General features: G+C 39.0%; 1 protein-coding gene across 1 annotated transcript; it reads right to left on the bottom strand.

Moving 5' to 3' along the window:
* Positions 1–11,251: 11,251 nt before the first annotated feature.
* On the bottom strand, positions 11,252–14,543 carry AMY1 (alpha-amylase-like protein). The gene is made up of 4 exons (XM_087695674.1): positions 14,135–14,543; positions 13,401–13,533; positions 12,259–13,061; positions 11,252–12,121 (listed from the first exon to the last, which is right to left on the bottom strand). Exons 1-4 carry the CDS (start codon positions 14,480–14,482, stop codon positions 11,669–11,671), a joined length of 1,737 nt encoding a protein of 578 aa, XP_087551800.1. The 5' UTR covers positions 14,483–14,543; the 3' UTR covers positions 11,252–11,668.
* Between the last annotated feature and the right edge of the window lie 1,947 nt (positions 14,544–16,490).

Below are 16,490 nucleotides of genomic sequence, written 5' to 3'. Positions count from 1 at the left end.
CATACCATTTGGGGTATATGTCACTCATTAGAATGAAAGCTTTATGCATTCTAATCTTGGATTTTGTGAGCATTGTCTCTTTGGAAAGCAAACAAAAATGTCGCATAAGAGAGGTAGTGGGAGTAAAATATCATAATGTCTTGATTCAATTCATAATGATTTATGTGGGCCAATGCCCATGGTTTCATTGGGCAAACCATTGTACTTTTCGCCTTTATAGATTATGTTAGGGCTCAAATTGCATCATCTACCTTAGTAATTTTCACCTTTATAGACCGAAATGTCCCCAAGAACAAATAACTCTACTAAACCCTTATAAAAGCAACTACAAAGCTAAAGAGAATTTGCACAACATGAGACAAGAAGACCAATTGGGTGCAATCTCTCCCCATGCCTTGTGTGAGCGCTTCAGAAGGCATATATTTATAAATTTATTAATCTCCAAGCTCAAAAATAGTTCACTTTACAATTAGCATTCTTTTGGCTTTTGTGTTTGCTTTTACCCAAATAAAGATTAAAGCATTTGGGCGTCCCACACGGGCTGTGCCCAAATACAATGTCAAATAATTGAATATTTAACCGAGCGCCTATGCAAATAAAAAATAATATGCTTTAATAAGTAAGCGTACCTAAATAAATATTGACGCCGTGCCTTTAATGATAAGGTGTGTGCCCAACAAAAATAATAATTCTTCTAGGTATTTTGAATTCATGCCATCGGCCAGTGCTTCCCAACACCATCCCCCAGTGCTACCTGCTCTACACATCAACTGAAGCATTCACAATTGTTAGAAAATAATAAGATAAAACCCACAAAAGTGAATACCTAGCATTCTTCAACTACAAATAATTAAATAGGTTGGAACTCTGTCCTAACCTTAATTTAATTCAAGTACACTCTAAACTCATAAACGTCCATTAATTTGATATGTATTTTGCGGAATCAACTGTTGTGGAATCACCCACGTGTACATTAAATTAATATGACACCCGAAAAGGACAGGTGTCCCTGTCAACTTCTCACACAAGAAATCAGCCTTGTGTACGAGCTCTGGCAAATAAATATAATTTAGCGAAATCCGTCGAAAAACCTCACGAAATCCACCGTGGAATAAAAACCTCATGGAATCCACCATGGAATATGTCTCCTGGCATCATACCCCCAAGGTGGGATAGCAATTGTCCTCAATTGCTATTGGCTCAATGTGGAGCGAGCAGTTAGGGGTAAGCACTTAGGTCGCAGGTGTGCATCCATTGGGCTTCTTCAACAAGATGGTTTTTAAACTTAACCAAATATCTAAAATATCTATGACCAATTCTAGTGGTCATAAAGTTAGTGTCTAGAATAGTTTCGGGTTCAAGGATTTCAATTTCTTGTTCTAACAAAGGAGGGTTTTCATAGACAGGGTGAACACATAATTGGCCTCTAAAAGGTCATAGCAAACTAATATGAAAAGTATTATGGATCTTCCAATGTTGGGGTATTTCTACTTTAAATGCATTGTCATTAATCTTGTGAATTATTTTGAAAGGTCCATAAAACCTAAGGGCTAATTTAACAACAGGGTGTTCCTCAACACTTTGCAATCTTCTCTTCTCAATGTGTAACCAAACATAATCGTCAACATTGAAACTCGTGGCTTTTCTTTTATTATCAGCTTGTTTAGTATATGATTGCTAGGCTTTCGCAATCATGTCTTTAACTTGAGAAAACATGCATATTGGCAATATCATCAACAGCTTTAACTTTATTCGATAATGATGTAACATGTGTAGGCAATCTATGTCCATAAATGATTTCAAAATGTGCTTTATGTGTAGATGTGTGTGGTGTATTATTGTATGCAAATTGAAGTAGATGTAAATGTGGATCCCATGTTTGTGGTTTTGCAATTGTGTATGTATGCAAGAGATCTAGAATTGTACTGTTAGTAGCTTCTGTTTGTCCATTGGTTTCAGGATGGAATGCAAATGAGATATCAATCTTACCCAAATTAGCAAACAAAGTAGTCCAAAAATTGTTACATAATCTAGAATCACGATCAAAAATAATAGCTTTTGGCAAACCGTGGTTAGTGAAAACAGTCTTTAAAAACAATTATGCAGCTTGAGATACAATTAATGTTTTCTTGCATGGTAGAAAATATGCTTCTTTGCTAAATCGATCTACTATAGTCCAAATCATATCATGATTAGCTTATGCGTTAGGCAAACCAGTTATAAAATCCATTGAAATATGTTCCCATGGATGTTCAAGAATCGGTAAAGGCATTAGCAAACCATATTGCTTACCATGGTGTCGCTTGACTCTTTGACAAATTAAACACTCAAAAAAAAGTTAGAAACATCAAATTCCATTTGTGGCCAATAAAAATCCTCAACCAATGTTCTTAAAGTGAAAATAATACCTCTATGGCAGCCTTGATATGGAGGACAATGAATTTCATGCAACACAAAGGATCTAAATTGAACAATGACACACAATCTTTTCTCATAAAACATAAATCCATCAGAATAAGACAAAGAATCAATTGGAATCCAGTTATTAACAACCAATTTGTTCTAGTAAGCTTGAAAACTGGGGTCATGGTCATAGGTATCCTTCATAGAAGTAAGGGAATCAAAATATAGAACATAAATATTATGGATACTTGGTCTTCTACTCAATGCATTGGCAACAACATTCTCTCTTCTGGGTTGATGTTGGATAAGTGGATGGAAACTTTGAATGAAAGCATCCCATTTAATATGACAGTGAGAAATTTGTGGCTGACTAAGGAGATGTTTGATACTTTGTTGGTCAGTTTTGATCATAAATTCAGATCCCATTAGATAATGTTTCCATTGACGTAAAGCTTGTACTATAGCTAACAATTCTTTATCATAGGTGGAATACTTCAATTCAGAGGGTTTAAGTTTGCAACTAGAATAAGCTATGGGATGTGAATCTTGCATGATGGCAGCTCCTATTCTTGATCCGCTAGCATCAGTGACTACTAGAAAGAATGGTCGATTAAAATTGGGTAATTGCAAAACAGGTGCATGTGTTAAAGCATGTTTCAATAAATCAAAAGACTTTTGTTTGTTGTCAGACCAATGATATACAACACCTTTCTTTAACAATTTTGTTAAAGGCAACGAAAGCAATAAAAAATTTCTCACAAATTTTCTATCAAAGCTGGCAAGACCTAAGAAAGAATGTAACTCATGCACATTTTTAGAGATTGGCCAAATTTTCAAAATTTCCTCTATCTTTTTAGGATCAACATGAATACCCATCAAAAGAAACAATGTGACCTAAGTATTCAATTTGGGTTTGGAAAAATTCACCCTTTTCAGGGTTAGCATATAATTGATTCTCTTTCAACAATTTGAAAACCAAAGATAAATGTTCACATCTTGAAAATGTCAGGTGTATCCAATCGTACTTGATGATATCTAGATTTGAGATCTATCTTGCTAAAAATAGTAGCTCCTTGTAGTTTATCCATGAGGTCATCTACCCTAGGAATCAGATATCTATTCTTAATAGTGATTTTGTTTAGGGCACGGTAGTCAATGCACATCCTATAGGTATTATTTTTCTTCTTGACTAATAGGACAAGTGCACCAAAAGGAGAACTACTGGGCCTAATGAGTCATCGATTCAACAGTTCTTCGACTTGTGCTTGGATTTCTTTTTACTCAATCTGATTGTGTCTATAAGGTGCTTTACATGGTGGTTGAGAACCTCGGATTAAATCTATTTTATGGTCTTCAAGACGTATAGGTGGTAAACCAGGTAGTAAATCAACAACAAAACAATCTTTAAATTGTGAAATAAATTGTGCATGCCTAGGATGCATCAGATTTTTCTTAGCTTCAATTTCATTCACCCATACTAAATATGATTTACTACCTTTTCTCAATGCATGTTTAGCATGTGTATGACTAAGCAGGGAAAATTTATCAAAGGTGTGTGATCCATGTAATGTGATTTAATTGCCGTTAAAATGAATTTTTATGGAATGTATGGAATAATCTATGTCAAGGTTATATTTGTGATACCAAGGCATTCCTAAAATAATATCACTAGCTTGCAAAGGCACAACCAAGAAATTTCTTCGCTCAACATAATCACCAATTTTAATGTCTAAATCATGAACTTCTTGTGTATCATTGTATCTAGTGCCTAAGAATGCAGCCTTTATATGATAATGAGTTGGAACAATAGATAAATTCAGTTCTTTTACCAACTTTACGAAAATAAAATCATACGTACTACCATCATCATGCAAAACAATCTTTTCTTGACCATGCACAAATCAGTTCATCATTAATAATGAATGAGGATTTGGCATACATGGTAAAGTATTTGAAGCATCGCTGATATCATCATCATCTTCAGTGAAGTTTGGCATATCTTCATCGTCTTCATCTTCAGTCACTCCCAAGTGATTGACTTGAACAGTTTGCTTCTTGGATTGACAGTTCACTACTAAGTGTCCAAGTTGATGTCACCTGTAGCAAACTATAGACTTTGCTTTGGAAACATTATTGCTAAGGGTTGGAAATTTGGGTATGTTGGGATTTGGCTGGAGAGAAGGCTTAGGGTTTGAATTTGTGTTTGATAGTAAAGCAGGGGGTCTAGTCCAAGGTTTACAAAAAGAAGAAGGAGCAAAGCGATTTTGATTGAATCTTTGGAAATTAGAATTGAATTGCTTTGTACCAAAGTTACCATTAGTCGAAAATTATTACAGTCGCTTTTCTCGTCCATGAATTTTATTTTCCACATCATGTGCTAAAGAAATCTCATCCTCCAAAGTCTTTAGCTTGAACATATTCACTTTCGCATAGAAGTGACCAAGCAAACCGGACATATACTTGCGCTTGTGGATCGCCTTAGGAACATCTTCAAGCATTCAAAGTTGAAGTAAGGTACTCCAAACATGCTCAGTGTATTGCAGGATGGATTCACAATCTCTTTGTTGCAAGAGATCCCACTATTTAATAGCTTTTTCATGGAATTGAGGTGAAAGGAAATTTTGCAAAAATTTCTTTTGAAAGGCTTCCCAAGTAGAGGGACAATCAACACTCTTGCAGAAAATAGTCCACCATAATGATGCTCTGTCTGCTAGATGGTTAGTGACACCTTTAAGTTTATCTTTTTGAGCATATTGCTCTTCATGAAAATAGTCATCAAACTAACTGATGAAAGCAAGAATAATTTTTCCGTCACGTTGCCCATTAAAAGTACGAAATTTGAAATTTATTTTACTTATCTTGGCTTCTTTTCTAAGAGCATGTGCATCGAGTGTTGCATCAATCGTACATCGAATAGCATCTTCAAGTTGCACTCTGTCTTGATAGATAGTAGATTGTTGAAGTGTAGCAAGTTGTGCTTGCAAATTTTGACGTGCTCTTCGCTCTTCTTGAAGCTGCATCATGATTAGATCCAATTTTTGCTCCATAGTCAGGCTTGGCAAATCGTCTTCACCCATAAAATCGTTTGTGTTAGGATATGCAACATCCTGTAAAAATCTCAAACAACCTCACACACTCAAAATCTCGTTAGAAGGATGAGCGTAGCTTAAATTTGGGTTTACAAGGCTTGTTTTTTTTTTAATAGCTTTTGCTTTTACGATTTTTCTTTTCTCAAGTATGGCAATTGATAACGATCTTCTTTAGTGCAAAAAAGTCTTTCGCATAGACTGCATGTGACAGCCTGCTTGCTGCGAATCAACTCTGCCGAATTGCGTGTGTGAACAGAGTCTTGTTGGGTCTATGAAATTGGTTTGGGAGTAACACAGTGTGAACACCCACTATGGAGGAGATTGAAAATTGAAATTTCTATGCTTTAGTAAACTTAATAACCTTAAGCTTTGTAAAAGCTTAATGATTTTTTTGTGAATTCGATAAGACGGCAGCACGTCTGGACAGATTTGGTGACCACGAGGACATGCTGCCGCCACGGATCGTGAGATTTTGGAGAGCTTAGTTAAGTTCTCTAAGCTTAAGCTCTTTTTTTGAGCTGATTAAGCTTAACAATTTACAATTTCCTTCTGAGAAAAAAATCATTGACAGTGGTCCTCCACCTCATGGAAGTGGTCCTTCGTGATCTGAGAGCACAACAGGGGGGTTTTCAGTGCCAAAAACAAGCCTATATTGACGATTCGTCGCGAGACTGTCTGTAGAGCCCGTTCGTTCTAGGAGCTTCGCCTTTACACAGATAGTAAGCGATTGGAAGCCCTTGATCTTAGCTTCACTCTTATACCACTGGTGTGCAGATCGTGTGCTAGTAGTGAACGTCAAAAGGTCCCCAAGAACCAAGAACTCTACTAAACCTTCATAAAAACAAGTACAAAGCTAAAGAGATTTTGCACGACATGAGACAAGAAGACCAATTGGGTGCAATGTCCCCCCATGCCTTATGTGAGCGCTTCACAAGGCATGTATTTATAAATTTATTAATCTCCAAGCTCAAAAATAGTCCATTTTACAATTAGCATGCTTTTGGCTTTTGTGTTTACTTTTGCCCAAATAAAGAGTAAAGCATTTGTACATCCCAAAAGTTGGGTTGTGCCCAAATACAATGTCAAATAATGGAATATTTAACCGAGCACCTATGCGCATATAAAATAATAAATGTTTGTCAAGTGCTTTAATAAATAAGCACGCCTAAATAAATATTGATGCCATGCCTTTAATGATAAGGCATGTACACATCAAAAATAATAGCTTTTCTAGGTATTTTGAATTCACACCATCGCCCAGTGCTTCCCAACGCCACCGTTGCCTACTCTACACATCACCTGAAGCATTCACAATTGTTAGAAAATAATAAAGTAAAACCCACAAAAGTGAACACCTAATAGTCTTCAGCTACAAAATAATAAATAGGTTGGAACTCTGTCCTAACCTTAATTTAATTCAAGTGCACTCTAAACTCATAAACATCCATTAATTTTATATGTATTTTTCCAAATCACCCGCTGTGGAACCACCCATGTGCACATTAAATTAATCTGACGCCCAAAAAGGACAGGCGTCCCTGTCAACTTCTCGCACAAGGAATCCACCTTGTGTGTGAGCCCCAGTAAATAAATATAGTTTAACGAAATCCACCAAAAAACCTCATGGAATGCACCGTGGAATAAAAATCTCACAGAATCCACCATGGAATATGCCTCATGGCATCATCTTTAGTACCAAACTAAAGAGAAAGATGGCATCTATGGTACCACCTCCAAACCCTAAGGTTTGGATAGCCAAGTTTTAAGGAAAGAGAAAAGAGAACCTTGGTTGTCATGTGGCCCAATTTGAGATAAGGTGGATAGCTAGTGGTTTGCTTTGCTATATGGAGATTAAGTCAAGAAGCAACAATTTGCATCAACTTTGCAAGGAAAATCCATGGACAGTTTAGCAATTATGGCATGGCAGCATTTAACACATATGATGCATTAAAGACTACATTCTTAGGCAGGTTCAGGAAGGATAAAACTCCAAGGGACATATTGAGAAGTATTAAGAAGATAAGGCAGAAGGATATGCTGGTTGAGGATTATGCTCAAAAGTTTAAGAACCTACTTAATAGGCTAGATGTTGCGGATATACCATCAGTAGAAATACATATCACTTATTTCATTAAGGGTTTGAGGGGTAAAATCAAGGTTCCAATTGCTAATGTGGAGATTGGTCCAAATGATATGCTGGATACCATGATAAAAGTTGTTATGAGGGTGGAGAGAAGGCTTGGAACTTTTTGATCAAAGACTCGCAATGATGAGGATTCATCATATTCAAATTTAGACTTGGATGTAGATTCAAAATCAAATAGTAAGAGTGAGGACGAGGTGAGTGACTGGAGTTCAGAATCAGAATATGAATCTAACAATTCACAGATGATGAGGAGTCTAGTAGAAAGAAGCATAAGAAGAAGAAAAAGAAATCAGGTTTAGCAAAGAACAAGAAGAATAAGTCAAAGAATAGAACCAAGAAGAAGATAGAGGATAGTAAATTGCATAAGAAGATTAAGAAAAAGCTGAAAACCTTTGGTTTTTCTGAAACCAAGAGGAAGGAGAAGTATTGTGACATATACCAAAGGTATGTTCACAAAACCAAAACTTGCTGGTACAACCCCAATGTCTAAATGGCACAATAGATGCCACTGATGCAGCCTAGGCCAAGAGATATGCAGCCAGCAATAGTTAATTAGGTGATTACTAATACAATGCCTCAGAGACCCTTTAGGGGACCTAGAAGAATGGCAACAAGACAACCATGGGAAAATTTCTAAGCATAGTAGAAAACTACTCAAACAAGAGCATGCCATTATTATGGAGATCAAGGACACTTCGTAGGACCAAACTGCGAACTATGGGTAAGGCATAGGACTAAGAGAGGAATGCTGGTAGTAAGGACCCATAACGGCAGAAGACCTATAGGAGCACCTTATCAAAAAAATCCACCTACCCCAGTAGCAGCAGTCCTAGTAGGGCTACCTAACCAAGATGAGCAAAGGCAACCTCCTAAAGATGTAGAGATTGTTGATTATGGGAATACTCATCAAGTTCAAGGTTCAAGAGGGACAAATGAGGTGTCAAGTAACCTAAATGCTTTAAGTATGCATGTTCAATGTGACTGTTCTAATTGCATTAAAGTAGATTAATGTCCTGAAGAAGCTATGGTACTAGCTATTACTAGAAGTCAATTTGTTTTGAAATTTGACTTGTAAGAACAAGAAAAAGCTAGGAAGAAGGCAAGTAAGCATGTCAAGAAGCTACAAAATGCGGCAAGAAAATAAATACTTGAAGAGTTTGAAGATCGAGAGTGGCATGATAACTTGAGTCATGATCAAGAAATCTAGCAACCTGAAGATAGAACTTCAACAAAGTTGCTAGGAGGAGGTTCTAATGATTTATTTCAGTCTCTTTCAAGATGTTATGTATAGTTGACTCTAGATCAAATATTGGGGTTGATACCCGGGTTCAAGGAAAGGCTCCTCCTAAAACTCAAACAGAAGCAACCTGAAGTTTTTGAATGGAAATCCTTGCAGGTGCAGGGAACTTCTGAATGTTAGTAGGCAGTCATACCAACATGGATGGAAGTGGTAGATTATGAGGTTTCGATAGTTTTCTCTTAGTGTATAGATAGTAATAATTGGTATCACTCCTAGTGTATCCTTGAGACTGCATATAAATGCATCAAACTTATGATATTATTCCATGGGAGCTTGTTTCAAAACATATCAGTTGTTATGCATCTTACATACCAACTATTCCTTGCCTTTCAAAGCAAACCCCTTAGGCTACTACATGTGAATATCCTCATGCAAGTCCCATGCAAGAAAGTTGTATTTACATCTATTTGTATCAACTCCATATCCTCTCTAGCAACCAAGGCAAGAATCGTACAAAAGGTGTTCATCTTAACTACTACTAGTGAAAATATCTCATCAAAGTGAATCCCCTTCTTTTATTTAAATCCTTTGGCCACCAATATTGCCTTTTACTTAGGCACCGCATCAAATGGAGATACCTTTCGCATGTAGACCCACTTACATGGCAGTGCATATTTTCTATTAACCAAAGGATCTAACTCCTAGGTAGTATTCTTTTCCAAAGAATCCATCTCTAACTACATAGCTCTCTTCACTTATGAGTGACTTCCATCCCTAGTCACAACATCAACATAAGAAGAAGGCTCACCATGATCAATGACCATGACATAGTCTAGAGATAGAGTATATGTATATGGTGATCTAGAAATCCTCATAAACCTGCATAAAATTGGCTTAACAAGAGTCTTTGGCTATCCCAGTTGTCTAGCTTGCAAGACATGAGGATATCCACATGTTTATCTTGTAAGACATGAGGCTATCCACCATCCCATGACACTTGTACCTTAGCATTAACAAGTTGTTCAAGCCTTGCATCATGTGGAATATGGTCATACAATTTGCTTGTGTGCTAGCTTCCCATCTTCTTGAACTATCACTCTATGAATCTCAACCATTTTGATAGATTGCTTATGCATATTATCCTCATTAAATATGACATCATGGTTTTGTATTACCCTTCTAGATTCAAGATCCATAAGCAATAGCCCATTTCACATGACTCCCCAAAGTTTAAAAAGATGCATTACCCGGCCAGGTTCAAAGAGCATTCCTCCCAAATCACTTGAAAAACTTCCAGTGACAACCCATCAAGCAAACTATTGAATGAAGACAAATGGTTGGTGAAATGCGAGGCCGCAAGTGCTGCATCATCTCAGTGTCGAAGGCCTGCTGTTATCTAAGCACCCTTGGTGGTGGGAAAAACTGGTCCAATGCAAATTGTCATGACAGAATCATGTTAAAGCCATAGAAGATCAAGATTAAGGAGTCCATCTAAGATAGCAAGCTAAATAGCTAGTGCAGGGAAAAGGATGGGAGAGTGGATTGGAGCTGAGACTAAAAGTGACTCCTCAATAAGGCATTCTATACGGATTCATTGATGAGACTAAATTTGACAAGTCCACTAAGCTCTCCTCCTTCTCCAATATAAGGGGGATCTCCTACTATAACTGATGTTTGAGATGCCAGAAGTTTAGATCAGAATGTGAATGTGTGGTGAAGGAGAGATTCTTGAAGACTTCAAGGGGCCTAGTTGTCCTAAGCCACACCATAACATGGCAAAAGCATTACGGGTCATTCCCATTATTCTAAGGATTTTCTGGCTTCCAACAAATGAAATAACTAGCACATCCTGGATGTATGAACATGGTTCTATTGGCCTTCACATAGATGTATTTTAACCTTAAATGTATTTCAAACTTTAAAGCTCAATTACATTGGGATCAAATGAATTCATGCTGGATGCATGAACACACTTCTATTGGCCTTCACACATGTATTTTAACCTTAATATTGTATTTCAACCTTTTAAGCTCAATCATATTGGGATCAAAGGAAGTCCTCTAGGTAAAGGCAAGACAGTAGCAATGGTTTATGAAGGGCAGAGACTTCCTAGGTGAAGATGTCAGGTCTATGTCTGGGAAAAAGAGAGCTTGGTCCGTGAGAGACTTTTCAAATATAAGCCCATCTCTGGACAGTGTCCTTTCTGTGAAATTCAAGATAACTTGGGAAGTGTAATATGAATAAGCATGATCAACTAGTTGAACATTTTGATAAGCTAGCCCAGTGGATTAGATTTTACCTCAATAGATATCTCACGGATATAAATATCTTACCCTTAACATATCCTTATCTGTGACATTCAAATGAAGAGAGAGAGTGTGTGTCCAAAAGCCAAAAGAACTGCAAATCATGAATTTAAAAAGACAGGAGTCCATTTTGCTGCATAGGAGATCATTGATAAGATAGAGCTTTCAACAGTACTGCTGAGACCACAACAATAGCTTGGGCAGAGCAGTTGTAAACTCTGTCAGCTTTACATGGTGACTTCGAGTCATTTGTTCTTTGAATGTCCAGATTGAAGGGTTAGACCAATGCTCTGGAGCTGCCTTACTTCATCATTTCACATGTAACAAGGATTCTTTAAGCACAATAGTGGAGCTGGATCACTCCACATCAGGCAAATGCTCCATATACGACCATTAGCATTAAAGATTACGGCCTGGCATCATTTGAAGCATATGGCAGGACATAACTAATTTGGGTCAGCAATTAAAAGAGCTGACTAGAACACTATGGCGCCAGTTCTTGCTGGAGTTTTTCCCCCTCCAATTGGTTCTCAATAGAAGATGCAATCTCTTGCACTTCCTCCTCCACCTCCTCCATGACTTCATGTGCAAACTCACTGGCTTCCTCTAGCTTTTCTTGCATCCAAGTTGTCGCTCCTTCACCACTACCTTCTGCATTTTCCTGCTCTTGCTGCAATGGCTCTTTCTTCTCCCACACACAGTACTCGTGTCCAACTGCCACAACTTTCCACTCCTCACTGTTTGGTGCAAGATCACCTATGTCAAACCTTGGCCCAATCTTCATGATTAGTCTGTCGTCTATTGCAGCGACATAAAGATCATGTTCTGCAGTCATTATGTGCATCTTGCTGTTGGCTTTGATGTTGTTGCGCTTCCTAATCTTTAGGAGTGTTATGATCTCATCTTTCAGTCCCCAGTCATAGAAGTGATCATAGAACTGCACAAATGCAGCGATTGCTGGTGCCATTAGAAGCATGGATGAGAAATAACATGCAACCTGATATGACATAATTTTTATGGTAAGCAAGTCATTATATTATATAATAAGATAGCAGTGAAGGAGCAGAATCTTACAATGCATGGGACTCCTGGATGGGTGATGATGTATGCATATCCTTGCATGACCTTGTCAGCAGGGAAAGGCCAATGCATCTGTGTAGAGCCAGTATCATGGTTCTCTATGAAAGTAACTGCCTTCTCAGCCCAAAAGCCAATCATTCCTGGAGGCTTTCCATTACAATCCCTCAACCTCCAATACTGGCAGTTTACAGCTTCTTGCAGAATCCCCTTGGTTGTAAAATCAAAAGCTAATGCTCGGTCACCAGTTTGATGCACCCAGTTGACCAATTCTTGCCTATGGCTGTCCTGATTGTATTGCAACCCATCATCTCCATAATTGAGGGTCGTCCACACCTCTCCAACAGCAAACTCTGGCTCTGTTTTATCCACATAGAGACCCACATAGTGCCCTGCATACCCTTTAGCAAAATCAAACCTCCATCCATCAAAACCAATATCAGTCTTTAACCATTTCATCCAGTTTATGAGGTCATGCTGCACACGTTCATTGGTATGGTCGATGTCCGGAGCAGCACCAAAATCTTCACCAGTGTCAGGCTGGCCAGAGCCATCCGAGTAGGGGTGATCATGCTTTGTCACTGCCCACGGCCCCCAATCGAGCCGCTCATCATGTGTACCTCCCTCAAAAATGCACCACACCCCACGGTGATCCTGCTTGTCAGCACATCGATGGTTAATGACTATGTCAGCAACACAGCGGACCCCGTTCTCATGGAAGGAATCAATTAGCTGCTTCAGTTTCTCCTCGTTCCCGTATTTGGATGCATTCAAGTCATAAAGCCGTCCTGGCATATAACCTGTAAATAAAATCAAGAAATAGGTCATCTTCTAGCATACTTGCCGGCTATATGTTGAGGAACATCTAGCATGTAATCATACAGCTTAAAGGGAATTCGTGCTAATAGCATGACAGAAGTTATTCAGGTTCATCAAACAGCATGAGTGCAACATCTTCCACTTTACACAAGAAATGTTACACACATAAACTTGCAGATAGAAACTACTTCATGTTCATGGAGCAACTCAGGACTTCGGTATTGTGCCTAACTGTCAATGGTGTAGAGAAGTCAGATTATTAATGGTGGTTTAGTTTAACAAAAGCAGGTTTAATGTTAGGTCGAGGGAAGGCAGCTTACCTTGGGGTGCCACAGAATGACTGGAAGGAGGGAGCCATACATCAGTGATCCCTGCTTCAGCCAAATCCTTCGTGACCTTCATGAGCACATCATACCAGCATTCTGCTGATCCCCACGATTCCCAGTTAAAGCCCTGCACAGTTTCCAACAAATTAGGGTCCTTATGTAGAAACAGCATCATCCCCAATTTGCCGGTTGTTATAATGCATGATCAACAGAACATGTATAAGAAGGTCCATCAAAGTTATTGCTTTACGTTGGCTAATGGTGAGCATTTGATTGTGAAAGAAGGCATATCACAAATCTTTTGATGAAAGAAGGCATATCACAAATCTGGGATCCCAAGATGATGGCCTAACGGTTAGCATTTGGGCTCACAATTGTAAGGTTGTGTATTTCAAGTCATGCTGGGTGCATTACTTGGTTGGAATGTCAGCAAATGCCAATGTTTCCAATTCTTTTTGTTTGTAGTACAGTGTCAGACCGGTGGCCAAATGAAGACATACTGCAATAATACAAGCAGCAACAGTTTAAGTCCAGGCTGGTGATACTGTCCCGGATGGCAACAACATTCAGGCCCTGGAAGACTAAAAGTGACATCAATGACGTGAGCTGAACGGGGCTGAATGACTGATAAAATGGCATCAATGGCATGAGCTTAATGATGACATTGGAGGCTAAAACTAAAAAATGGCAAACAATGGCATGAATTTAATGATGGCATTGGGGATTACCTGGAACATGATGATGTCGAGGGGGTCGACTTTGATGTTACCGCCGCGGGAGGCAGGCTGTGAGGGGATGGTCTGGGCCTGGGCGAGCACCCGTTGGATGGTGACGTCGGTGAGCTGGCCGTCGGCGGGGGGACCGGAAGCAGAGGAAGGGGCGGGGGCCTGAACGGCCTTGATGATGGTGCTGTACGTGAGGTTTCGTCTGAACTTGGGACGGGCAGGAGGCAGGCATGGGTATATTGCGCGAGAGGGGAGAGGACAGGGAGAGGCGCGGCGGAGCTGGGGCTTGTGAGGTGCGATGAAGCAAGTTGCGGGTGAGGCAGCCATGGATACAAAGAGAGAGAGAGGCATAGACAGAAGACACAGAGACGGAGAAAGAGAGAGAGAGAGAGAGGGAGAGACAGTTTGTACCTCGAAGACCCTCGAATTGCAAGTATCGGGCACACACGCAGAAAAAGAAGGAAACCAGGATCCCGCATTCTTGCCACGTGGCGACCGCAGATGGGGCCACCTGACAATCCTCGTACGTGGCACCCTTACGATATGCCTGCGTGTACTCGCCACCTAACAGCCTTGCAGCCAATCATCGCTGGGCACCTGTCAAAATCCGGCTCTTAATGGTTGCCCAGCTCGCCAATCTCCACGTGTCGAGTCGCCCTTTACATGGCCCACCTTTCCGACCTTTTGACCCTTATCGATGGATTTTGGCCTTTTGGCCGTAAAAGCAGTAAAATTTATGGAAGGAAGGAAAAGGAAAGAGAGGAGCTCCGCTTGAGGATGGTTTTTTGGGGGGGCTTTTTGAGGAGAGATCCAGCTTCTTCCCCACGTGAACCCTTTGTTGCTTTGCTTTCTCTACACTCCTCATGTGAGTCACGAACCAAGGTGACTCCCAATCTTATCACAAAAACTCGCCCCGGATCACTCCACAACACACATCATCAAGTTCCTATGACAACGACCATGACATCGTCACACCCAAGACAAAAATGCAATGGAGATTTTGCAATTACTACCCTCAAAGCTTTTAGTATGTATCGTCCAAGCAAAGAGTTGTGAATTGTTGTACATGTGAAGTTTTCGAGGGGTTTGATATCCAAGGGATCCTCCTTATAGAAGATGTAAGATATCACATGAGTTTGAAAGAAAATGTATTATATTTAGTAAAATGTACAAGATTATATTTACAAAAGAGGTTTTTAAATTACAATTTGAAAAAAGTCTATAAGTTTAATAAAGTAAAAGGGATCATTTTAAGGCCTTATAGCATGTAAAGAAATGGTATTTCTTAATATATTTTGAACGCATATTATATAGATGATTTTATATAGGTGGATCCCCTAGGGTTTGATGGTTTGCAATAATTCTATACGGTTATGTGCATAATCCCAAAACATGTCCACATTTCAATTACCTGGCTCAATGAATGGCATGTTTCTACTATCAACAATTTCCATAATCTATGCAAATGCTGCTTCTACTATCTTGGAAACCACCAATTGGAGGATAGTACATGTGCGAGAAAAATCGTTGCAAGCAATGATGTCTAATCTATATGGAAGTAGCTTCTTGCCTTCGTTGGCATGAGAACTACTTGGTTTTTTGCTTCCCATGAGAAGATATTATACGTTGCAATGTTGTTGACAATCTTTACGTGGACTTTTGTAATGTTGAGGAATCAACAATCAAAAATCAACTCAATTATCTGTTTCTTCTTGACATGAAATCCCAATACAAGAACAGGAAGAAGCATGCATAACAAGCGTGAGAGTGGAGTATGCATGCATAAAAAGTGTGAGAGTGGAGTACGCATGTGAAGAGCGAACTTATACGAAAAAGAATATTGTAGTAGGAAGCCTTATAAACTTAATAAATTATTTCTTTTTAATCATTTTCTATCCATCATCCTTATCGATTCCATCAACTTGAATGCAAGGAAGGAAGATAACACCAAATTGATAGCCGAAATCTATAGCAGTAATAAAATTGAATATGGGGAAAAGACTAGAACACCGCCATGATCATGACAATCAGGAGAGGAGATGGAATCAAGTGGATCATAGCAGATGCCATGCTGATCAAAACTACTATCATCTCTGAGAGAGGAAATGTCACTAAATTGATTGCTTATTACACATTCTCTATTTAATAAATTTATGTCAATAAATTAATAACTCGCTTTTCTTTAAGTGTTGATGATGATCTCGCATGGCCATGAGACCATTTAAACACCAATATTCCTAGTGCATCACTTAATGGGGTGATCAGAGCACTGTGACGGGGATATCTAGTACATGCGGTACAAGTTATGAAGGGGGAAGGATGTGTCTGTCAAGTGTAAGAGTGTACACAAGAACCAAGG

The sequence above is a fragment of the Lygodium microphyllum genome, chromosome 16, assembly GCF_053477565.2.
Source record: "Lygodium microphyllum isolate KBCC chromosome 16, Lygodium_microphyllum_v1.1.10, whole genome shotgun sequence".
Classification (NCBI taxonomy): Eukaryota; Viridiplantae; Streptophyta; class Polypodiopsida; order Schizaeales; family Lygodiaceae; genus Lygodium; species Lygodium microphyllum.
This window is presented reverse-complemented; position numbering and strand designations above follow the sequence as displayed.